The sequence below is a fragment of the Trichosurus vulpecula genome, chromosome 8, assembly GCF_011100635.1.
Source record: "Trichosurus vulpecula isolate mTriVul1 chromosome 8, mTriVul1.pri, whole genome shotgun sequence".
NCBI classification, from domain to species: Eukaryota; Metazoa; Chordata; class Mammalia; order Diprotodontia; family Phalangeridae; genus Trichosurus; species Trichosurus vulpecula.
Window position 1 is genome coordinate 150185614 of NC_050580.1, and position 26392 is coordinate 150212005.

A 26392-nucleotide genomic window follows, 5' to 3' on the forward strand; every position below is an offset into this window, starting at 1 on the left:
AAATTAGAGGAGTAAGGAAGAAATTACCTTTCAGATTTATGAATAAGAAAAGAGATCATGATCAAACAAAGGTCAGAAAACATAAGAAAGGTAAAATGGACAATTTCGATTACATAAAACAAAAAATGTTTTGCACAAATTCAATGCAATTAAGATTAGAAGGGAAATGTGTAACTGGGGAAAAATCTTTATAGCAGGTTTCAGTGTTAGGGACTGCATTTCTGAGATATGTCAGGAACTGATTCAACTTCATAAGAGTAAGAACCATTCCCTAAGTGACAAATGGGTTAAGAGATTGAAGAAGCACTTATCAAGGGAAGAAATCTAAGCTATCTTGAGTCATACGAGAAAATTCTCCAAATCAGTGATAATTAGAGAAATGGACATTAACGTAATTCTGAAGGTCCACCATACACCCTTCAGATTGGCAAAGCTGACAAAAAGGAAAAGTGATTGATGTACTCTTGGTGGAGCTATGAACTGGCATAGCCATTCTGGAAAGCAATTTAGAAGTATGTCCCAAAAGTTACCAAACTGTACATACCCTTTGACCTAGTGATACCACTACTAGGTCTATCCCAAAGAGATCAAAGAAATAACAAAAAAATTCCCTGTATAAAAATATTTATAGAAACTTTTTGGGGGGAATAGCAGCAAACTTTTGGAAACTAAGAGGATACCCATTAATTGGAGAATGGCTGAACAAATTAGGGTATAGGAATACAATGGAATGTTATTGCATTGTCAGAAATGATGAAGAGGATAGCTTCAGAGACTTGTGAAAACTTTATGAACTGGTGCAGGATGAAGTGGTCAGAACTAGGAAAATAATTTTTAGTATAATAAAATTGTAAAAAAAAAGGTTTTTTGAAAGACTGAAGAACTCTGATCAATTCAATGATCAATCATGATTCCAAAAGATTGACAAGGAAGAATGTGACCCACTTCCTGAGAGGTGATGGACTCAATATATAGAATGTCACACAGACATGTATACATACATATGTAGGTATGTATCATATATAATATATATTATATATATACAAAATTTGACATGGCCAGTATGGGAATTTGTTTTTCTTGCCTGTGCATATTTGTTACAAGGACTTTTCCTTTTCTTTTTCTAGGAGAGGGCTGGTGGTGGAGCTTGGGTAGAAAGAAATAAGTGCCTGTTAATTCAATAAGTTTCCCAATGCAAGATGGGGAAGGAATTGTAAGGTAGTAATCAGTTTGAAAAAGATCTATGGTTTGAGTGGACTTAAAACTGAAAATAATTGAGTATAATATAGCTGTCCAAAAGGCTGTGATCTTGAACTTGCAGGAAAAAGGTAATTGCTATGAGTGCAGGTACCAGGTAGAGCACATTTAATTATATTATATTCAATTCTAGGTACCATGTTTTACAAAGGGCATTGACAAGCTGGAGAGCAACCAGATGAGGGTAGGTACGAAAGTGAGATCATACCATATGATGATCAGTTGAAGGAACTGGGGAGGTATATATAGGCTAGGGAATAGACAACTCAGGAGAGATGTGATAGCTATCTTCAAGTATCTGAAGAGATGTCATTTGGAAGAGGGATTATACTCATTCTATATGATCCCAAAGGGAAGACCTGGGAATACTGGGTAGAAGTTGCAAAGAGACAAATTCAGGCTTCCCATCAGAAACAAAACAAAAAACCTCTCTTAATAATTAGAACTTTCCAAGAGTGGAATGGGCAGGGGGCAGTAGCTTCCTCCTCATTGAAGTCTTCAAGCAAAGCAAAGGCTGAATGAACACATTTCTGGTATTTTGTAGAAGAAATTCTTGTTCAGGTACAGGTTGGATTTGGAGGGCCCTTCCAACTTTGAAATCCCTTGATATATTCAAGGATCTCTGGTTTAAGGGATCAAGTGGTGAAAGGAGGGTTATTTCTGGGGAGATGAACAGGGACTGCAGTTCTAACTTCAATAACATAGTGAATTCCCAGGTGAGGAAATTCCCTCTACTGATACAGGTCAGCACCTTTTCTGCAACATAGAGCTGGAAAGCAGAGATGTCTGTCAAACACCTCTCAATACTCCTGGGTAAATTGCAAACTAGATTAAGATGTAACTGTGTAAATACTTAACAAAATAAATAAAAACACAATAGAACACAAATAATGTTAATATGTACTGTTTGGGGCAGCTAGGTAGCGCAGTGAATAGAGCATCAGCCTGGGAGTCAGTTGGACCTGAGTTCAAATTCAACCTCAGACACTTAACACTTACTAGCTGTGTGACCTTGCGCCAGTCACTTAACCCCAATTGCCCTGCCTTCCCCCCCAAAATAAAAAAAAAGAATAAAGATGGCACTCTACCTAATTCTTTAAAAACAAATATATGTGCTTTTTAAAATCAACATGTACCTTCAAGGATCCTTATGTACAATTTGAGTTGTACTGTTGTAGGGGGTTGCCCAGAGCACTGAGAGGTTAAGTGACTTGTCTAGGATTATTTAGCCAGGATATATGAGGCAGGACTTGACCCCTGGTCTTCCTGGCTTTGAAACCAGCTCCATACACTACACTACATTGCCTCTCCTCAAGTTATTACTGAAATATCTTAGTCAAACACATCTACCTCAGCTGTCTTAGCATTTTATCTGCCTACTCCATCAAACTTTGTGAGCCCTTAGGTACATAGTAGTCTCAGAGAAGAAAGCCAAAGTGCTCTATTAGAAAATTAGTAAATTTTCATCAATCAGAGTTTTAGAGTAAGATGAACTCTCTTGAGCATGTGGGACTAACTTCTCTTTCATATAAAATTGGAACTTCTTTCTTCTTTGCTAGTGACGGTTTAATAGTAAACCCTCCTAGGACCAGGATAGTGAGCTTGCCCTTTCACGATGATTCTATTCTGACCCTCTAGTTCCACCAAAGGTAGAATTGGGTGATGGGGAATTAATTCTTGCTAACTCAATTCAACAAACATTTATTTAAGCATGACTGTGACCAAGGCACTGTGAATATAAAGAGAAATGACACAGATTCTACTCCCAAGGAGCTTACAATCTAGTGGGAGATGGAGGCGAGACAAGAATTACTTCAATACAAGTACATAAATGACTGATACATGAAAAGTACAAGGATTACAAAGGATCTAGGAATTCGAGGGAAGAATCACTTTCAAGTTGAGGTGTGAGGATGTGATCTGGGAGGAGCTAGACCATGAAGAAGAGGATTTCAACAGATGAAAGACGAGAGTATTCAAAGAACAAGAAAAAGCAATGACACAAAAGATACAAGTATGGGGAATAAAGAGTAGTTTTGCCTGCCTGGAAAACAGTTTAGAAAGGTATGAGGTAAGCAGAAAAAGTAGGCCTGAACTAGGTTGTGGAAGGCCTTGAAAGCCAGGATTAGGACTATTTTTAATTCGACAGACAATGGGGACCCCTGGAAGTTTTGAGGCCAACATAGTGGTACATGATAAAAATTATCTGGGCAGCAGATAGATTGGAGAAGGGAGACTAGAGGCATAAAGGCTGGTTAAGAGGATAATGAAATAGTCCAGGAAAGAAGAAACGACAACCTTAAGTAGGATAAACAGAGCAGCAACAGAAAGGAGAGGATAGTTAAGAGATATTGCGGAAGTAGAATTAAAAAACTTGGCAGATGACAGAGTTTGTGAGAGAGGAGAGTCAAAGATGACAAGTTACACTGAAGCTGGGTCACTGGGGGGATTTTGTTTATGCCTTTAGCATAAACAAAAAGTAGGGAAGGAAAATAGGTTTTTTTGAAGATGAGTTCAACTTGGGACATGTTGACATGGGACATAGGAGCCTGTAATATTCTGGTGGAGATCGTCAGTAGACAATCTTTGAGATTCAATAGCTAACAGAAGTTGGGGCTGGGTAGATTTGTGAAATCAGCTGCAGAGACGTGATAATTGAAGCCACAGGAGCGGATGGGAATAGATGCAATCATAATTCAACCCTTTCATTTTACTGATGAGGAAACTAAGTCCTAGAGAGGTTAAGTGCCTTACTCAAGGTCACAAAAGCATTAAGTTTCAGGCATCCAAACCAGGTTCTCTGGATCCAAATCCAGGGCTCTTTCCATTGCATCAAGATGCTTTCTACAAACATGGCTTTTGCCCACTAATTTCCAAAGCAGTATCTTTCCTTGTTCAGCAGCACCAGCTGGTGGTTACTGAGAACAATTTGAAACTTGAAAGCAACAATTTGCAGCTTGAAAGCAACACTACACTCCCTCTAGACTTCAACACATTAATTAATGTAGAGATTTGACTAATTTTAATACTTAAAAACCTATGTAATTCTTCACAAAATGGCCTCTTGCCCCCTCCCTTCCTGCTAACCTTGAAACGTTACATTTGAAGGCTGAAACTAGAGATTTAATTTCATCCTTAAATACAAGCTATTAAATCAAGGAGAGTGTTTAAAATGGGGTGGGGGAGAAACATTTAATTCAATTTATTTTAGCAGCATCTTTATTCCAACAAAAGGATCTGTAATAAAACACAACAAACTAATGTTTCCACTTTACATGATTAAAAGCCATGTAGCTAGAAATGGGGAAACCCATAAACTTACTGGAGTGAGACATGCAATTCTGTTAATACAAGTCAATGCTTAAAACAGCAGGCACTTTACATTCTAAAATTAAACACCTGAACTCTAATTGTGCTGAACAACCACAAAAAAAGGAAAAAAAAACTAACCAAAACACTACTGTTTCTTTATTCTGAAGGGCTGTAGAACCAATCACTTTGGAAATAGTAAGGACGTATACTGATGCTCAGGGAGCCAGAAGGAAACTGGGAAGGCATTTTGTATTAAATTATCCCAATATCCTAGGCTGGGAGTTGGGGTGGAGGAAGGTTCTTCTTATATCTTTGTTATGACACTGATACTGCCCCTTTGTCTCATGAGAAGGGCTAGCTTTTCTTCAGACTTCCATCAGGACTAGACCTGTCCCTGTCTGTTTTCTGAGTTAACAGGTCAGGTAGATGGGCTTCTAGATCATCAGCAACCAATCTTGTGCAATTGTGCTATTAGCAACCAACCTTGTGAATTATCAATTCCCTAATGTTCCTATTACCAGAGAAAACATATTTTGTATTGGCATAATGACTAATAATATTTAAACAACTTCACATGCTAATTAATACAACTTCATTAATAAGCATCCTTAGCATTTAATTTGGAATAGAGGAAAAAACCCACATTTTTGTTCAGTTGTTTTTCAGTCATGTCCAACTCTTCGTGACCCCATTTGGGATTTTCTTGGCAAAGATATTGGAGTAGTTTGCCATTCCCTTCTCCACATTTAGGTACTTTTTTATTAAAGAAAAAAAGTGCTCAAATAGGTGGAATAAGACTATATATATTATATATATTCATTACATATGTGTGTATTTAAAGTTTCCGTTTTCTACAAATTTCTTGGAACTTAAGAGTTTTATTCAGAGACAAATTCCAAAACATGAAAAAAGATATATAAAGAGAGGTAGAAAACGGAATAAAATCTAAAAACAAAAAGAAAAATCTGAACACCGGCAACATGCAACGATTATCATTCTTAGAAAGGTCAAGAAGCTGGTGTGGTGGTGGTAGGACCAGGATTCATTCCCTTTTGTTGCCTGTGAGAAGAATTTTCAAACTGAGGCCTTGGAAGAGAGGAGGAAGCTACCCTCAAGAGCAGCCCTTATTCTCTTCTCACAAGTAATGTAGAGCTGCTAGCTACTCTTCACACACATCTCTTGTAGTGAGAAAAGATGGTCAATATTGAACTGTGGGAAGAGGATTTCCTGCTTACACATCATTACCTCTTCTAAGTCAGTACAGTATAAGTTTCACCCATTACAGTCTTTAGAGTTATTTCAAATAACTATACTCAGTAATGGTCATGGGGATTTATCAAGACAATGAGTAACCCAGGTTACATTTTAACCCCGGTACTTTCTGGCTCTCACCAAACATGCTCCTTGTTTTAAACTTCCACTTGATGAGTTGCTTTCCTTATAGTTAATGTTACCAGTGAAATCTCGGTGGAGGTTTCCATTGCTTGCTAACGTTGTAAACATGAGTCTTCATTTCCTTTAAGAACAGCACATCCAATCAAGTATCCTTTCTGAAAAAAAATTCAGTCATGTTCATAGTAAGGCTGCCGATGTGACAGCATTTCTTTGCTGGTAAAGAACGGAAATAGTGCTTAGGAATTGTGATGAGAACTTCCAATTTCTTTATTTATTGGGATGGAGAAAAGGGAAAAACTAAAAACGAACCGTGTGTTTCACTAGAACAGTATGCAGCAGCATTTGAGTATTTTCCTTTTTCTTTTGGCAAAGCAAGAGATGCCATTGTAAAGAGACAGCTTTACAAAGTAAGAGATTTAAAATGAATACTTGTCCAGTAGCTTGTGGTACTGCTGGATACCCATTCTGTTCTGCACACTGTCTACAATGATCACAGATCCTTGGAGACTACTGGTACAGAAGCATGCATCTCCCTAGTCAAGTAAAACTCAAGTCACAGGGGGAAATATTTTCTTGGGTTGCAGGAGGTATGAAGTTAACCAAATCAAAAGAATATAAACAAATCTAGGTGTGGGATGATATTAAACATGTAAGTTTATACATATATATGTATATATGATAAATATACACAGAGAGAGAGAGAGAGATGACAGAGAGATAGGTATGTATATATACTACAGTCAAAATATGGGAAGAATTTTCCCAAATGAATAACCAACATTGGTACATTATCACTTCTGGCTTCCCTCATTTCTTATTCCCCTCTTGTAATGAGGTGAAAACTTGCCACAAAGATAACATCTTTGTGACAAGTATATGTTCTGTAGACAAAAATCTACAGTCAGTACGTGATAAGCAAAAGAAACTTCCACATTCTCTCTGGCAACTCTTGCTCATAAGTATAGCAACTATTGTTCCAAGAAAACATTAATGCCTGTGATTAGCAGGGCTGGGTAAGTTTTTAAAGTTAAATTTTCCTTCCTGCTAAGCTCTCACCCAGGTCTCCTAGCATCAAGAAAATTCTGCCCTTCTACCCCAACACTCCAGTAGGAACCCAATCAGTACCTGAAAGCATATGAAAACCCTTGGACATTCAAATGTTGGGGTAAACCAGAATAATTTCATTATCAGAGTTTATTTTAGGGAAACTTAAAATAGGAAACTATATACAATTTTTAAACAATAAAGAAGAGAATAATGCATCACTAAGGGGGTCAACTTATGATAAAGAAATCTGTTGGAAATTTAAATTTCTACTTTAAGCTTGCCATTTCCAAAAAGCTCTTTGTGCTCAATGAACCACTTAAAAAGGAGGGAATGTAAATGTTTATTTCTAAAAAATTTAAAAAGAATTCCCTTGAATATAGTCAGTTTAGGATTATGCTGGCTTGGGGGTGATTATTTTACTTTGGCTTTCTTAGTCAATATTCTAAGAGTTAAAATCTCATTTCCCCAATATTTTTCATGACATTTCCCAGCCAACTCCTACTTACACCGTGGACTTAAAAAGACCCATATCTTCACTCCGGCCTCCCTGTTCCCTTCCATCTTCCCCCCACCTCCCCTTGTCTCTGACAAATCTAGAACATTTCAATATAAGGAAATTATATGGAAAATTGGGTACCAACATATTTTCTGAAGAACAAAAGTGAATATATACTTTTCTTTTCCTAAAGGAAAAAACAGCCTGCAAATATTTAAGTTATTGTCATTCGATTTAAAATTAATCTGCATGTAATTATTAATACCATAAGATTAGTTAAAACCATGCTACAAATACAGTTATTCTCCTTTATGTGAAAGTAAATCAGGTAAAACCCATCTTGTCATATCATTAAAGAAAAATTAGTATTTTTTTTTTACTAGACACAGCTGAAACTCACTGAAAAACTGGGAAGAACTTGAATAAACGAAAATGAGTGTCTTTAGGTCACTAGGTATTATTCCTTAAAATCATTAACCATTGGTTAAGTCATAGGTTTAATAGTGATTACTTCTTAACATGCTGGACACACCCCAAGCAATGAAGCATAAGCTATTCAATTATACTTAAGTGCTATCAAATTTGTAATTAGCCAGAGATTCAGGAATTGTAGTGAACCAATCACCTAATATTACCATAACGTAACAAACTCAAATATGATGTAAAAATATACCAATTAAATCCATGAGGCTTACAATGCTTTTAAAAGGTAGAAATATGATGGTGTTGATATGTGCTGCAAATGTTTTAGCTTCTCTCAGTAATTCTCATGGTATTGCTGTGTCCCATGGAAGTTTACATTGTTCAATTCTTTGTGTGAGTTAAGGTATGAGGTTGCTATTCATGTATTGTAGATTCCTGTATGGCACCAAATTTACTTTCAGAAGTGGATGTTATGTAGCAGGCACCAAAATGTGATGATCAGTTTTCTACATTTTCTACAGATTAAACCTCCTCATTTGGTTAAGCAGCCATGTACCAGAGTTCCACAAAAGTCACAATTATATCACTTTCAGAGCAGCAATTCGTGAACCAAGATTTTCTTGAAGATAGTGCAAAAGATGCAGTTCATAATGTTCTCCAGATTCAGGGACTCTTATGCTGTGTCTCTCCTGAGGATAGATCTAAAAATAAAAATTAATATCACAAAACACAAAGGACAAGCAGTTAATAATTATAAATCTCTTTCAAAATCTCCCCAACAGATGTCTAACAAGATTAACAATATGCAATAAGGGTAGCCTTTCAGAGAGGTTACAAACACACACATATATACACATAGTCATCAGAGGTCCATAAAAAGGCTTTTCATATCATCCACTTTTCTGACACACCCCCTCTTCTTCCAACTTCCTTTATCATTAAAACACCTACTAATCTGCAACAGATGATTCAGAGTATTCCCTCAAATTCAAATGCCCATGACAATTCAACAAACAGAGTCAAAAAGCAGATCTGCTCAGGGCATGTGTGACTATGTGTAAGTAGTGGAATGGGGATATGGAAGAAGGAAACTTACTCTTCTCACTACCCAGAAGTGGGTTTTAAATGATGAAAACTTTATTTGAGAAGAGATAACCTTTTGACTTCTGGATTACATGGATCAATGTTAATGGTGAAAGTAGGGAATAAAGAACTAAAAGATTATGACATCAAGAGATTCTGCCTTTCTGACTGAAATCAAGCATCATTTCCTCAACCTACTAAGAGAAAAAAGGAAAAGAAGAGTAAATTGACTTCCTCTTGCCATTTCTGTGTTTACAAAGAATGAAACGGAGTATGAAAACATTGAGCTATGGAACTAGATAGTCAAGTTTCTCAGCACCACCTTAACCAAGTTTCAATTTTTGTCAAATTGGAGGCATTTAATCAGGTCTATGCTTTTGGTTCTCATACGTAGTAGGAAGCCAGAACTAAAAACTTAACCTTTTACTCTGGCTTATCAGAATGAAAGGAAATACCATTTACTTTTCACATCATGTCTTCTTTAAAAATCTTGAGCTCATAAGGCCAAAGTGTAGCACAGAATTCTTAACCAGGAAAATTGACAGTCATATGATATTGTCATATCTTAATTTAGATGGTGCATGGGAACTTACCTGTAAATCATATGGCTTCCCAGCCCTTACTAAAAAACTCAGTAATATACTGGTGTGTGCAAAGTGAACATTTTCATCCAAGAAACCATGTAATAGCAGTAAACGATTGGGTCTGGCAAAGACAAAACATACAGTATTAGGTAATATGCTGGAATACCTAGGGGAGCCACATAATTTAATATATAGCTCTGTTTACTATTTGCCAACTTCCTCATGTATCGTGATCAAATTCTAACAATTTAACTTCAAAATGACAAGATGTTAACTTGCTTCTTTATCTTAGGGGAAAAAAATCAAGAATGAAATAGAAGGTGGGTGTGTCCAATTTCCTTAAGAGAAACTGGCTGTAAAATCAGACATACTATCAGTCATACTCTTTTCCAGGAATAGGGCAGTTATCCAATATTGTATAAAAACATTTTAACATCTTTTTTGTTCCATTTTAGTAGAATTACATCTTTAATTTCTTTAATTATAGGTGGAAGAAAAGAAATTACATGACCAGGATTATAATAATGATTATTCAAGTAAGTAAAGGTATTATCTTAGAACTCTATAAAATCACTTTAAGACTGGCATTTCCTTTTTAAAAATTTTTTATTCATTTTAAACTTAAATACAAAATTATAAAAGAAAAAAAGCATTGCCATGTGCACAGCAGAACACAAGGGAGGATTTAACATAAAACAATAAACTTCTATTTCAAGAAAACCTATGTAATAAACACTACACATTGTTTTCAAAGCTACCCAGCTTTTCTGTACTTTCTTCTAGTTTTTCTTTTGTTCTCTGACGTGCATTTTTTATTTTATTTTTTCCCCCACCCTCCCCACTGCCCCAGAACTAGTATTTCCATCAAATTATTAAAAACTGGCCCTAAAATAAAAATTTAATTTTTAAATTTTACTTAATGATTAAAAGACTACACTTACTCAGAAGGGAACTTCTCTGCTTGCATGGCCACAGATCCTAGGTAATAGCCCTGTTCATTCTGATCAGGGTGACCCATATAACGTTCTGTATATCCTGTATCATAAAAAATCCACAGGGTAACTGGAGCTCCAGCAATGGCAACCTATACAAAACAAAAATCACAAGTAAATGTGGGCCAGGAAAGGACTAGCAATGAATACTTACAACTGCATATGTATAAGCTAAAAATGTTCTTATACTGTACATGATGGCTCTTAGTTCTAGTCACATTGTAAATGTTATTTCAAGTATGGTGGCGAATTAGTTTCACTGTTTTTCGGGCACACACTGCATTCTTTTCTTGATGAATAATTTTACAAATGCATACTCTTTAGTCAAAAGGGTGACTGAAAAAGAAACTGTGGATGGTTTATTGCAAATCCATCTCCACTACTGGAAAAATTAATTAAGAGTATATATGCTGAAGGCATCTTGGTTATATCAGCTTTGTGTATGGAGTACAGCATTATCAAATAAAGGAAAATTTGAAATCAGAGAACATGAGTTCAAATCCTCACTTTACTACTTGACAGTTGTGTGATCTGGGGTAGACTGCTTTCAGTTCCATAGCTCTTGCTATGATTTTTTAAAAGTCCCCCTTGAGTCTGCTGGTTTAAAACAACAAAAGGCTAAATTTAAAAATTAAATAATTTAATTTTATGGATGCCACATACACTTTCATATTTAAATATCCTACCAAGCCTATCCACAGGTGGTAGCCAGTCATAATCATGCTAGTCATTTGAATTTACATTGATGGCTGAATAAAAATATTCTGCTGCTATTAATTATGGCATTATGCATGATATCGATTTCTATAGGTCATGCTATTTTAAAAACTTAATTGTCATTAATTTTTTTAAGCCTTTGTGGTCAAAATTTTCCAATAATAACTGGTTGTCAAAAGTTGACGAATCTTTTATGTCTATATGCCTTATGGAAAACTAACATATGTAAACCTCTGATATTTTATAGCTTTTCTGAGTCTCTAAAACAAAAAAAGATGTTTCATTTAGAAGAATTCTGCCCTATGTTCTATCCCTAAGCCACAGAGATATTTCAATTTGTGTCTCAAAAATAAGTCTAAAAGAATTCACATACCCTGAAGATATCTGACCTCTGCATTAATGCCATCAAAGAGAGGTATCCTCCGTAGGACCAGCCATGGATGCCCACACGATCCAAATCAATGAAATCATACTGAGATGCTAGGTACTGAAGTCCTTCCACCTGGTCTTCAATTTCTATTTGACCCTGAAAGAAAAGGAGTGCATTTTACTGTTAGGGCTTAACTATAAGCATTACAACATTGCTTATTAAAATCTATCAGTTTTTAAAATGGAATCTATGCCTTATTTATTTTAGAATCACTGTATTATTATTAGTTTTGTCAACTGTAAAATGAGACTGTCAGACTACAAGATTTATTCTAGCTCTTAAATTCTGTGATCAGCTAAACAGAAGGCAATATCAATTTGAAAACTTGTTTATATGCGGCAATTCTATAACTTCCTTTAAGCAGACTCTGCTAGTATTTAATTACCCCTATAATTATAAAGTACTTTTTTTGTATACTTGTAAAGTACTTTCCTTGTCACAGCTATCTGATTTTCACTTCTTCTTCCTCTGTGAAGAGGGAGATCAGTTGGTCAAAGTCTTCCTTGTGACAAGCCTCCATATACCCAAAGACAGGAAATAAGTTACCCTTAAGACTTCTTTTCTAAGCTAATACCTCTATTATTTTGAAATTATGAAAAGGAAGTCATAATTGACAGCATAATTTGCTGTTTCCCCAATCTCTATCCCTATCATTAAACATAATACTTTCAGAGAGATACAGTATGCCAGGACATATTTTTCTAAGCCAGAAAAAAAAGTCTTACATGAGAGTACAACATAAGGTCAAAGAAATGACCTTAGGAAAAAGTCACCATGTCCTACTCAGCATGTTGAATCCACTGGCAAATATTGTAACTGTCTTACTGTGCAAAAGGAACATCAGTTTCTTGTTTCCCAAATGCAGCAGGTATAACATGGGAGCATCTCTAAAAGGTAGCATTTTAAGCTTCCTGTAGAGAGAAAAAAGCTTGTCACAAGGAGACATTGATCACCTGGTCTCCCTCCCTCTTTGCACTGGACAGAACAAAGCTCAAACACGCCTCTTGGTATGATATAGGAAACTGCAAACTGGCAATGTTACTTTTAATCTCAAACTCTGAAAATCAGAAGTCAGGGATACTTCTACAAACTAGGTTAAGTAGCTCTGTCTTATATCTCTGAGGTTTCAAACAAGAAGAGATGAATTAATAAGTTTTATTGATCACCAGCTTCCTACTCTCTCTCCCTTTTACTCTCAGGGTTTTACACTGACCAATGCCACATAATGTATCAAGACGTTTAATAAGCAAATGTTTTCTTGTACACACACCATTTTATATTTGAAGGCACCTTCAAATTTAAGCCCTCGATGACAAGATCCCCTGTTGTCTATTACCACAACTACATAACCCAGAGATGCCAAAGTATTCAAGCGGAAATACTTGACTCCTTTAAACCGATTATTCACCAGCTGCACCTGAGAAAGAAATATAACATCAGTCAAATTCTACAAAATAATTTACATGCAAAAGAGTGAAGCAGGTATGACTGCTAAAACGACCAAATTGCTTCAACTGCTGTTGATACTATTTTGCTATGTGATTAAGTACTTTTTAAAAGTAAATTAAAAATAAGGAGAGGAACTGTTAGGCGGGGGAAAAAATCTCTGAATCAAATATCTCTGATAAAAGTCTCATATCCAAAACATATAAGTAATTAGCACAAATATATGACCAAAAACCATTCTTCAGTAGGTAAGTGGCAAAAGAATATAGAGTTGTCAATGGAAAAATTGCAAATTATCAAAACCATATGAAAAATTCTCCCAATCATTAATAATAGAAATGTAAATTAAAACAATGCTGAGGTTTCATCTCACAGCCATCAAGTCAGCAAAGATGATAAAAGATAGAAATAATCAGTGCTGGAGTGGATGTGAGAAGACAGGCACGATAATACACTATTGATGGTGCTATGAAGTAGCCCAACTATTCTGGAAAACAACTTGGAGTATGCAGTAAAAGTCACGAAACTGTTTATACCTTTTGCCCCAGCAACTCCACTTCTAAGCATATATCCCAAAGAGAAAGGCTCCATATGCATATTTATCAAAATATTCAGAGAAACACTTTGTGTGGTAGCAAAAAACAGGGAACAAAGTAGGTGACACCAATTGGGGAATGGCTGAACAAATTGTTGCATGTGAATATGCTGTTGTTTAGTCATTTTCAGTCATGTCCAACTCTTCGTTACCCCATTTGGGGTTTTCTTGGCAAAGATATTGAAGTGATTTGCCACTTCCTACTCCAGCTCATTTTACAGATGAGGAAATTGAGGCAAACAGGGTTAAGTAACTAGCCCAGTGTCACATAGTAAGTGTCTGAAGCCAAATTTGAACTAAGGTCTTCCTGACTCCAGGCCTAGTTCCACTTAAACAAGAGGCAAGCCCTGAGGTTAGCTGGGCTGGGAGGCAGCCTTAACCCCTGCCACAGAAACTTTTACCCCCAGGTCAGTGAGGGCAGTAGGCCATCTGAGCCAGAGAAAATTGAGGGAACCTCTGCTGACAAGGAACGGCCAGACTCAGCAGTGCTGCTGAGACATCAGAAGGAACCAGCACAAGCCCAGTGAGTGCAGAAGCAGTGGGCCGAGACACCACTGGCTATGGGCACTTATTGGAGGCTAGAGGTCTTGGTTTCAGTTCCAGACCAGAGGGGAGAACTGAAGGATCTGAGGCCAGAAGCACCATCCCCCACATCCCAGGGCTAGAGGTGATTAGAAAAAATAAGGTACTACATATAAAAAAAATGAGCAGACAAAGGAGAAAGACTTCAACCACAGAAAGTTACTATGGGAATAGAGAAGACTGGGGTTCATCTTCAGAGGAGGATACTGAAGCAGAGAAACCCTCTTCTACCCCCAAAGAGTAATGTCAAATGGTCACCTGCCCAAAAAGAATTCACAGAACTTTAAAAAGACTTTAGAATCAAATGAGACTGAGGAAAAACTGAAAAAAAGAAGAATCCAAGAAAAACAAGAAGATTATGAAAAGAAAGTCAACAATTAGAAAAGGAGATCCAAAATCTTAAGGAAGAAAATGACTCCCTGAAAATCAGAATTGGGCAAAGGGAAGCCAGCAAAGTCATAAGAGACCAAGAAATAATAAACAAACTATAAAGAATGAAAAAATAGAAAAGAATGTGAAACATCTTATAAGAAAGACAACTGATCTGCAGAACAGATCAAGAAGAGAAAACATAAGAATAATCATACTACCTGAAAGCTATGATCAAAAAGAGAATCTTGATACAACAATATAAGAAATAATTTTAAAAAATTGTTCTGAAGCATTAGAACAAGAGGGGAAAATAAAAACAGAAAAAAATCCATCAATTACCACCCAAAAGAGATCCTGGAAAACCCACAGGAATATTATCGTCAAATTCTGAAACCCAGAGCCCAAGGATAAAATATTACAAGCAATAAGAAAAAAACAATTTAAATATGGTGGTGTCACAATTAGAATTACACAAGACCTAGCAGCAGTGACACTAAAAGACCTCAGGTCTTGGAACATTATATATCGAAGAGCAAAAGAACTGGGATTCTGGCCGAGAATATCCTACCCAGCAAAACTAAACATAATCCTGAATGAAAAAAAATGTACATTTAATTAATTGTCAGACTTTCAGAATTTTGTTAAAAAACAAACCTGAACTTAATAGAAGATTTGACATACAAGAGCCAAGAGAACTATAAAGTATATACCAAAGACGAATTATAAGAGACTAAATAAAGACAGACTGTTTATTTTTATGAGGAAATGTAAAACGTATGTCTAAGATTGTTATTAGTAATTGGGTAATTTGTAAGAAAGACTGGGGTAGACCTGAGCATGATATGATTTTTAAAAGTAAAACCTTTTAGGAACAGCTAAAAAGAGTATTTATCTTATACAAATGAAGTGTGAGAGGAAGAACCAACACAGAGGAATTAGATGGGGGGAGGAAGGCTGATAGTTCTGGACACCTACTTTCATTGGGAATGGGTTCAAGAGGGACATATATATCTAGAAGAGTATAAAAGCCTTCTAAATTCAGAAAGAAATGAAATGCTAAGGAGATACGGAAGGGGGAGAGGATAAGAGAGGGATCTTTAGAGGGGAGAATGAGGGAATAGGTTAAAGTGGGGATAAAGATGGGTGTTTAGATTAATGGGAATGGGAGGATAAGGGACAGATCCTTGGAGGGGGTAGGTTAAGTAACAGGAGGGCAAGGCAGTGGGTAGAAGTAAAGTAGAGGAGTCAGGAGAGATAAGAAATAAGAGATATACACAAACAAAATAAAGATCAAGAGTAGAATTTGTTAGGCAAAAAGAAGCAGGGTGGTAATCATGATCTTGGATGAAGTTAAGGCTAAAACAGATTTAATCAAAAGAGAAAAATAGGGAAACTATACTATGTGTCAGCCATATTCATCAATGCTATTTTGGACTATTTAAAACAACTGGACAGTATAAGGTTGGAATATTGCTCTGTTGTAGAAAACGATGAATTCGTGGACTTGGAAAAACATGAAAGACTTGGACTTATGAAAGAGGAGGTCATCCTTCCTCAGAGAAACAGAGGACAAATAAATATAATCTGGTCTTACATAGATGCATATGAATGTATATGACTATATATGAGTATAATTATAGCTATCCAGGTATATATATATGTGTAAGTGTATGTATGGGTATGTATATGTGTATCTTTGTGTGTATATATATGTATGTATGTGTGTGTGTGTGTGTATATATATATATGTATTGTGTGTGTGTCCATACTTAATTGTAGACGGATAGGCAGAAGGGGAAAAAAGAACAAAGTAAAAAGTGCACAGCAGAGAACAAAAGAAAACTTATAAGGAAGCAAAGAAAAGATGGACAGCTCTCAACACAACGTGTAGTATTTATTATAGAGGCTTTCTTGAAATGGAAATTTATTGCTGTATATTTTGAATCCTCTCATGTTCTATTGTGCACATGGCAATGCCTTTTTTTCTTTACTTATCTTGTATTATTTTAGTTTTAGTATTAAATTTCTTTTTTCTTATTTTGTATTTAAGTTTAAAATAAAATATACTAAAAAAAAAAGAAAAAAAGAAAATGTAATTTTTTTTCTCAAACGAAATAAGGAGAGTGTTGTAAAACCCTGAAATAATAGTCAATCTCCACCCCACACCCCAAAATTTGGATATGATACCTCCACAAAAGACTTGTTCTGATGCCTCATCATGGATTAGAGGCTGTGGCAAAGGCAAATTCTACCAGGCTAGCAAAGTTCTGAGTATACTGCCAGCAAGAGACTGTGTCTGCTGAATAAAACCAACCTTGCTAAAGAAGAACAAACTCATTACCAGCATGTTGGCCACTAAAACATGAATTTTTTGGCCTTGGTGACTCATGAAATATAATATAAATCATAAAATAAGTATAATATATAAAATGTTATATATATATATATATGTGTGTGTGTGTGTGTGTATAAATAAATAACTTAAAAATATAAAATAGCACTCAAACCTATGCAATTCCATTTCACTTCCACAGCGAAGACAATTGAGGGATTATAAAAAAATAGTATGGGAGGGGGAATAAAGTGCTAAAAATTGCAAAGGCTTTAGACCATCTATAAATATTTAACTGCTGTTACTCTTAATATGAAATAAGTATCCAATGACCAACAAGTTGATACACCACAGGAGGAAATGAACCATATCTATAGCCATTCTCACTATAAGCAAAGTAAAAAAAAAAAAAGAAATGGTAGCTAAATGGAAAGTTACCTTATATGTTCTCATCAGAATGGCAAAATAAAGGAATTAGCAGAGTTGGTTTTACTACATGCAAGAATGAGAGATTAAAAGGATGGATGGTACAAATATCGCACAGATATTCACAAAACATTAGAAAGCCTGGCTGACAGCCTCTACCACAATTACAGATTCTCTATGGAGGATTTATGGAAGGACACGGGCAAGGGCAGAATGAAAAGACATTGTACGGTTATGATTGGTACCAGTGGAGGGGAAAACTCTCATGATGAGATCACGAATCCATACTGAAGTGTAGATACAATAATTATATTCCTATCCTCTGTCCCTATCAAAATTTTTGTGGCAAATATTTTTACTGAAGGGAAGGACCTGGAAAGAACAATATGCACAATACAAGCTTAAAAGATGTCTAATACCTACAAGACAGATATTATTGCTACACACTGATACTTGTTTTCACCCTTACTTTAATGCTGTGGAATGTGGGTGTTAACATAACCTTCAAACAACAATACCCAATATAGAATCCAGACAAAGAAGAACTTAAGAGTAAGAATTTGTCATTGTTCATCTAGAACTGAGAGAAAGCATGTACTTTTTAACTGGCTCGTCTAAATGTTCTAAGCTATTTGGCAGGTATTTCCTTAGAGTGGAGGATAATATCATCGGGCTACTGAACGTGCTGATAATATCTTTTAACAGCATCCAAATTCCTTTGCTCTGACCCTATATTTAAAAAAAAACCCTTCTAATTTCAATCAGTTTTATAAACAAATTTCCCTATTGAGATGAGATCATGCTTGCTGACTGATACAAATATTCTAGTCCATTTGGTAGTCACCGTTTTCATGGTAAATTAATACACTGATTCACTGATTTATAAATCAGTCTTCTGCAATTCTGGTTATATGCTCAAGTCTAAAGCCTAGTTAATCATGAATAAATTGACAAAATCAAATCTCTTAAATTTCAATTAACTTATCTATCATATTTATTAAACACATACTAATACATTCAAACCTATGAGGATTCAAGACACTAGACATATGGACAAAATCCTAGTTTATTCAACCTCATTATAGCTACTGAAAGTGACACACCTACCTGAGGACCACCATAGATGAACAGCACAGTGGGATATTTCTTCCCAGGCTGTAGATCATGAGGTTTGTACATCATTCCATATAATGTGAATCCTGTAGTACTTTCAAATGAGAAGATTTCTGGTGGTGTGTAGTCAGGAAGAGGACCTGTGGGCCAAGAAAATACAACCTTAATTACTTTTTAAAAAAATTACTTATTTTTAGTTTACGACATTCAGTTCCATAAGCTTCTGAGTTCCAAATTTTCTCTCCCTCCTCCCCAAGACAGCATGCAATCTGATATAGGCTCTACATATACATTCACATTAAGCATATTATCACATTAGTCATACAACCTTCATTTCAAAGGGCATTTTTATAGGAGTACTGCAGTCCTATTTTCCTCCTGGACAAGAACAAACTACACATGTGTACACACACACACACTCATTGACACAAATAACTATCCATTGTCTTCAACTGGCAGGTTGAAAATGAAGCAAGAGCATTCATCTTCAAAAGATTCTAATGAACATATCAAAAGACCCACATCAGAGGAGGGCAAATATGTTTTGTGTAGTTCTCAAAGCACAAAAGAAAGGCATTTAAAGTCAATTATACACACACAAAGCAATTGTGGACTGGATCAGAAGTGGTCAACACACTGTGTCAAGTACAGTGTAGCTTACTTTGATAGTCAAGCCAGCACTAGTTTTGCTATTTCCACCACTGAACGACCAAGTGGAGTATTTCAAAACTGTATTTGGTTCACTAAGACTATATGCATCTCCGCCCTCATCTCCACCTAAAGAGGTAAAATTAAGTTTCCTTTGTGTTACAATCTGAGTAGAAATTAAATTATACTGCTATGAATTCTTCTATGTGGATTAAGTATACCAGTAACTTGGAGTTGCACCAAAATTTATAAATATATACATAAAAATGAGTTCTGGAACAGGGCATACTTAAAAGGTGCTAAAACAAGACTGTAGTTTGTTCTTAGGACACTGAGTCATTTAAATGAACACGTAGTCCTCAGGCATTATGACCTAGCAGTAAAAAAGAAGTCTCATGTGTATTCAAGGTAACTATTTATTACATCTTTTCCCCAAGGAAGCAACCTCCCTGGCTGGAAAGCTTTATTGGAAAAACAAACAGTGTTTAGGTCACCACACATTTTTCTCTCCTTTTGCTCATCTAGGAAACCACACAGCTATTTATAAGTACAGAGAGCACCCTTGAATCTATCATAGGTTTTCTAATGTTATTTTCAAAAAGGCTTCCCAGATCCACTTCTACTAAACGTAGGTGGCAGCCTGTCTAATCTCACTATCTAACAGATACTCTGGGGAAGGTAGAATGAATAAACTAAGTGGTGACAGTGACAAAAAGAAAGATCAGCCCAACAATGTACAGACATATAATAGAGGTACAGTTAGTCAATTCACTGTTCTTGTTTAATGTCAAATTTAAACAAACTGAGTACCTGCCGAATCTAAAATAGTGGCCCAAAATTCCTTTGTTCTGCGTGCTGGGTCATCTTCAGGACCTGAGAGCTTGTAAAGGGATACACAGTGTGGATTCTTCTGGTTACTGTATTTACTTATAAATAAATCACAATGCTGGAGAAAGGGAAAAGAGACAATCATTTCCTTGTGGTTTTTTTTTTTCGCTCCATGGTATCATAAAAAAGAGATTTTAAAATGTGAATTAGACAAATTCTGTTTGAGCTATACTATGCTATGGCAGGGGACAGAATAATGGTTTAACTTTTTATGATCCTATGATATATACCTTCAGGGAGAAGTTGATGTAAGTTTAATGTGCCTAAGAGTTAAATTGCTACACAATCCAATTTTACTTACTTCAAAATATGGACAGGGTCTTTATGAACCATTCAGACAGGAGTTAATACCTGGCTAATACAGCAGGAATGAGAGTAGCCACGATCTGTCAACCTTGTCACCTCTCCAGGATTGTCATAGCTCACCACATACAAGTGATGCTCTAAAGGGGAGTCTTTGGTGCCTTCAAAATACACCAGCTTCTGTACTTCATCAACTTGGATCTGCCAAAACCCAAAAAGTCAAGTCAATGTTCATTTTGATTTTATATAGTGAACAAATAATGTATCATTTTAAAACTAACTTTTATGGTTAGGTTTCAATCTCATCCATTTGGTTACTCTTTGACTTGTGTTTAGCATTTTTTCCCCTTGAGGGATATAAACTACTCAGTCTTCTTACCATTACTATTACATTTAGTTTGAATTTATGATTTAAGCTAAAACTCAATCTTGCTAATGAGGAAATAAAACAGTAGGATGTATTAAGAGTTGGCAGCTTCCTGCCTGATGAGGGAATGTATTTTTATTAAGAAAATTATAGAAAATAAACACCATTAAAAGAACCCAAAAGATAACACCACCACATTTAGGGCATGTATAAAAAACCTGATTTTATTTTATTTTTAAAAATAAATTTCACGACATACACTGTTCTGATGCAAGATACTTTCCAACAAACTCTTTTAGAAAACATTTTGATTAATAACAGAAAACAAAGAGGTGGCTTTTAACTTTTGGTAGTATGATATCTAACACTGACTCACATCTGACAAGAATTTTTATGTTTTTCCATGTTGACTTTCTAAAACTGTACTCATTGTTTACAGTGGTATTCTGGCTCAGCTTTCTTCAAGCTGCATTTTTTCACACAAATCATCTTAGTATTTCTCTGAATTCTTCATATATGCTGTAAGGTTCCATGAGACTTACATACCATAATTTGTTCAGCCATTTCCCAATCAGCATATATTTTGTTTTCAGCTTTTTGTTATCACAAGTAATGCTCCTATGAACATTAGTATACAAAAGAGTTGTGTTTTTCTTGCTTCTTCAGATGTATAGTACCACTAATGTGATCCTCTGGATCAAAGGGCATGAAAAATTAGTAACTGTTCTTGCACAGTTCTAGTATTTTTTCCAGAATGGTTGAAACAATTCACAGTTCTACTAGCAATGAAGTCTGCTTACCTTTTCATGGCCCTTTAAATAATCCCCCTTCCTCCCTCCCCACCAGCTTTCTTTTAGTCTTTGTTAACCTATGAGCGTAACTAAGGTGGTACCTCCAGTTTGTTTTAATTTACATTTCTCTTATCATTAGTGATTCTGAATTTTTGGGGGGTAGTTAGTGACAATTTGCATTTCTCTGGAAAACTGTACATGTTTCTCTGATCATTTGCCTATTGAGGAATGGCTCAATCATTACATATGTCAGTTTCATATAGAATCTGGACAAAAGACTTAGCAGAGTTATTTAATGCAAAGATTTTCTTTCCTATTACATGTATTTTTTCTGATTCTAGTTAGAATGATTTTATGTTCCTTTGTGTTTTAAATTTTAAATAATTTAGATTATGTTTTTTGTCTTTGATGATTTTCTTTTATTTATCCCTTTTCTGGTTACAAATTTTTTTCACTATAATGGTAAAAGATAAAACATTTCATTCTATTCTACTAAAAAAATGACAAAACTGACTTTTTTATATAGAGGTCATTTACTGGTTTGAAAGTTATTGTGGTACAAGGTATAATAAAATGCTGACGTAAATCTAAATCTACCAAATTGCTTCTCAGTTTCTCCATAGTTCTTCTTGAGTAAGCAATCCCTTCCCCAGGACCTTGTTTTATTTTAGGAGTGCTGTACATGTTTGTTTCCAAGCTTGTTACCTGGTCAATCCTACAGATCTACTTTTCTATTTTTAATCTAGTACCAATTACTTTTGGTAATTACTGCTTTATAGTATCATTTGAGATCTGGTAGTGCCAACAACAGCCTCTTTCCTTTTTTTAAATTTATCTTTCCTGATATTCTTGACCTTTGATTGCTCCAAATTAACTGCTGTAATTTTAATTCTATAAAATATTCCTTTGATGATCTGAATGGTATAATACTAAACTTATAGAATGATTTGGATATCATCCTTTTCACTACGTGTAACCAGACAAGAATACGAAATCTCTTTCAATTTGTTTGAGGCGTTCTTTTTTTTCTGTAAAAACTGTTTTATCATATTACCTATGTATTTTATCATATTATCTTGGTTGGTTAATTATCATATATTCAACACATTGCTTTCTGCTCTTATGTCTCCTCTAGTTTTTTTTAGTAACATAAACAGAATATCTACTAATTTTCTGAATTTGCTTTCTATTCTGCCACTTTACTAAACCTATTAGGTGATGGGGTGCTTGGGTGCCTATGCTTGGATCCCAATTCCAAAATCACATTTCTCCTTTGGGTGCCTGTGCTTGGACTCCAGTTACAAAATTATAGCCAGCTCCAAAATCACATCTCTCCCTAGCCTCAAAACACTTGTCCCTAGCAGTTTCTCTCTAGCAGGACAGCACGCTCCAGCAAAACATTATCTCTCTTCCTGATACAGTGGCCAGATGTACCAATAGAATTTATTAGTTTAAACCAGCTGTGTACTGGCTGAACTGGCTGCGTACTGGGTCATAGAGATATTTACTACTCACTGACTTATCATATGCATGCTAAAATTAGACATATGTATACTCCTTTACATTTATCTTGTTTAACAAGACACTGATGGGAGTAGCCTGGGTATTTCCCAGTCAGCCCTGACCGTTAGTAGACTTAGTGATGTTTCAGGCCTAAAACCACACCTCTCCATAGCCCCACTTTGGGCTATTTCCCAGTGAACTCTGGGTAAGATACCTGCACAGTAGATACAAAAAGTGCATGTTCCTTTAAGAACTGACCACTCCTTAACCACTCCCTAATCCCACCCTGAATCACCTAATTAACATATTTGGCACATATTTTACTAAAATTTAACCTATATAAACTTTACCTGTACCCCTGTAAGGTTGCAGTTTACCTTGCCTGTTGAAAAGCGTAATAAATCTTTGCCACCTTGACTTAAAGAATGCTTGAGGCTGTGAATTCATTCCAGACAGCCTCAACCCTCTCTGATACTCTGGGCTTTGAGGGGTACCCCCCCTCAACGACCCTGTCTGGGAATTCCAGTCTTAGGGTTCCTGAACTTTGTCTTACCCTCAACATTAGCTATAGACTATTTTTGTCATGAATTCTCTGGGGTTCTCCAAGTAAACCAGATTATCTGCAAAGAGATAATTTTACCTCTTTTTTGCTTATTCTTATTACATCAATTTCAAAGTCTTTCTTCTTATCATTTTAAGCACCATGTCAAATAAAAGTGGAAAAAATGAGGGATCTTGTTTTAACTCTTATCTTATTGGGACTTTCTGTGTTTTACTTTTTAAAAATTTAATCACCCTTCTTTCGTCTCATCCATGTTTTTCCCATTACAAATACTGCTGGGTCTTGATTTAAGATATATACTTTTGGTCATATTAAAGAAAAGATCCTTTTATTCCCTTAAAAATTATTCAACATAAAATGGATACAATATTTTTGGAGACTTTTTCTGCCTCTATGGAACATAATCACATTGTTTTAATTTTGTTATATCTATGTCTCTATGGAACATAATCACATTGTTTTAATTTTGTTATATCATGTTTAGAGTTTGCATCTTTGCATTCCTTGTATTAATTCAATCTGATCATAGCAAATAATTTCTTGAATATGTTGCTCATCTTTGATAATACTTTAATATTTCAGATAATTTAATATGTTCATTGCTAATATTTAATTTAATATTTTTCTTTGAATTTTAAACTGTAAAAAGGGGAATAATACCTGTACTTATCTATCATATAGGTCTGCTGTAAGGCCCAAATAAGAAATTGTGAATAAAAAGAGTTGAAAATTTAAAGTATTACATAAATGTTAGCTATTAGTAGTGATATTGTTCCATGATTTTAATTTTTTTTCTCTATGGTTTAGGTATTATGGAAAAAAATTTTGTCTCATAGAATTCGGTAAGGTACTTCTTTCCTCTATTTTTGCAAACAGTTTATGTAGTATATGAATGAGTGGAAAAAAGAATTATGTGCTTACTATGTCCAAAGCACTGTGCTAACCTCTGGGGATACAAATAGAAAAGTAAACGAGTCCCTGCTCTCAAAGAACTCACATTCTGATGGGAAGACAATACATTTGGAAAGTTTCAGATACAAATAAGATAGAAAGGTCCTTTAGATACAGCTGCAAAGCAGAATGTCATTTCCAATGATAAATTCTATTACTTTCTGAGTTGACCTACTTCACAGTGCTAAGATTTTTGGTGGCAAGAATTTTCTTTTCTGGATCTTTAGTAATTATGGCTCTAGCACCTGCAACTTTCCAGGTCACATCTCCATGGGGGATGCTTCTCAAGATGATGGCTGAGCTGGAGGCAGAAGGAGTAGTCTTAAGGGACACTGCTCTTCCCAAAGCTCATGGATTCAAGGTCCTGGGCTATCTTCATTGGGGAGAGTAGACATCCTTGTTTTGCTGCTGAATTTATTGGGAAAGGTGTATCTTGGTTACATGTGATACTTGCATTTGGTTTCAAATAGCTACTTCTTATGATAATGAAAAAAGATCCCTCTATGGCTATATTTTATAGGGTTTTTGGCCTACATGTGTGTTGTACTTTATCTAAGGCCTTTTCTGAATCTATTGAAGTAATTATGTAGTATGAGGTTTTTTTCTTAAGATTATGCTGATTGTTTTTCCAATGTTGAAACATCCTTGAATCCCTTGGAATAAAATCCAACTTGGTCATAATGAATGATTTCTTGGATGAATAGCTATTGTTTGAAAGGATTTTATTTAAAATTTTTGAATTGATATTAATGATAATTGTATCTTTCCAAGGTTTGGTATTAGGCTTATGTTTATCTTTTAAAAGGAATCTAGCCAGATGCCTTTTTTCTCATTTGTTGAGAATAATTTGTGTACTACTGGTACTAATTGTTATTTAAAAGTTTAATAGAATTCTCCTGTAAATTCATCAGGGGCAGGAGTTTTCCCTGCCCTCCCTCCCCCTTCTTCTTTGGAAACTCCTTTTGGAAGGACTTTACACTAGGTCTATTTCCTTTTTCTGAGATTGGGTTATTTAAGATCTCTATTTGATGATCTATTAGTTTGGGTATTTTATATTTTTGAAGATAATCCTCTATTTCTTTTCTGTTCTCAGATTTGTTTGCATATAACTGTATAATAGGTTCTGATTTTTCTTTTTATTTCCTCTGGTTTTGTTATGATTTCATCTTGTTCATCTGGTATTTCATTGACTTGATTTTCTTTCCTCTTTAATCAGATTGGTTAAAGATTTATCAGTCTTTTCAAAGAACCAGCTTTTAGTTTTATTTATAATTTCTATACCTGGAGGTTTTTGGGGGGAGGGGCTTCTAGTTTATCTATTTCTCTTCTAAACTTTAATATTTCTTCTTTTGTGCTATTTTAGGTTTATGAGCTCCCTAATTTTTGAAAAATCATATTCAGTCCAATAATACTCTTTTTTTCTCTTGTTAATATTAGTGATATGATTTTTCCCCCTGAGAGCTGCTTTAGATGCATCCCAGAAGTTTTGGTTTGTTTCATAAATATAATTTTCTTCATATATTTATTGTTTCTATGATTTGTTCTTTGACCCACTAATTATTTAATATTTTATCATAAAGTCCCCATTTGGGTCTGTGTCTTTTGTTTGTGCCACATGAACTGATTACTATTTTTATTACTTTATGATCTATAAACGATATATTTACTATTTTGGTCTTTTTAAGATTGTACATGGTTAGTTTTTGAAAAAGTTCCCTGTTGTGGTATATGTGTATATTTATCTATCTATCTATCTATCTATCTATCTATCTATCTA

The 26392-nt window shown here is 35.1% G+C and overlaps 1 protein-coding gene across 2 annotated transcripts in view; it reads right to left on the minus strand.

Annotated features, from left to right (window-relative positions):
- Positions 1-6207: 6207 nt before the first annotated feature.
- DPP8 (dipeptidyl peptidase 8) overlaps positions 6208-26392 on the minus strand; it is a 66751-nt gene continuing 46566 nt past the window's right edge. For both annotated transcript variants that reach the window (XM_036735196.1, XM_036735195.1), the window contains exons 13-20: positions 20490-20642; positions 20061-20196; positions 18597-18742; positions 13007-13153; positions 11680-11832; positions 10539-10681; positions 9607-9718; positions 6208-8631 (exon numbers count right to left, since the gene is read on the minus strand). In XM_036735196.1, the coding sequence (XP_036591091.1) occupies positions 8509-8631; positions 9607-9718; positions 10539-10681; positions 11680-11832; positions 13007-13153; positions 18597-18742; positions 20061-20196; positions 20490-20642 (1113 nt within the window). In that variant the 3' untranslated portion in view covers positions 6208-8508. The remainder of the gene's footprint in view (positions 8632-9606; positions 9719-10538; positions 10682-11679; positions 11833-13006; positions 13154-18596; positions 18743-20060; positions 20197-20489; positions 20643-26392) is intronic.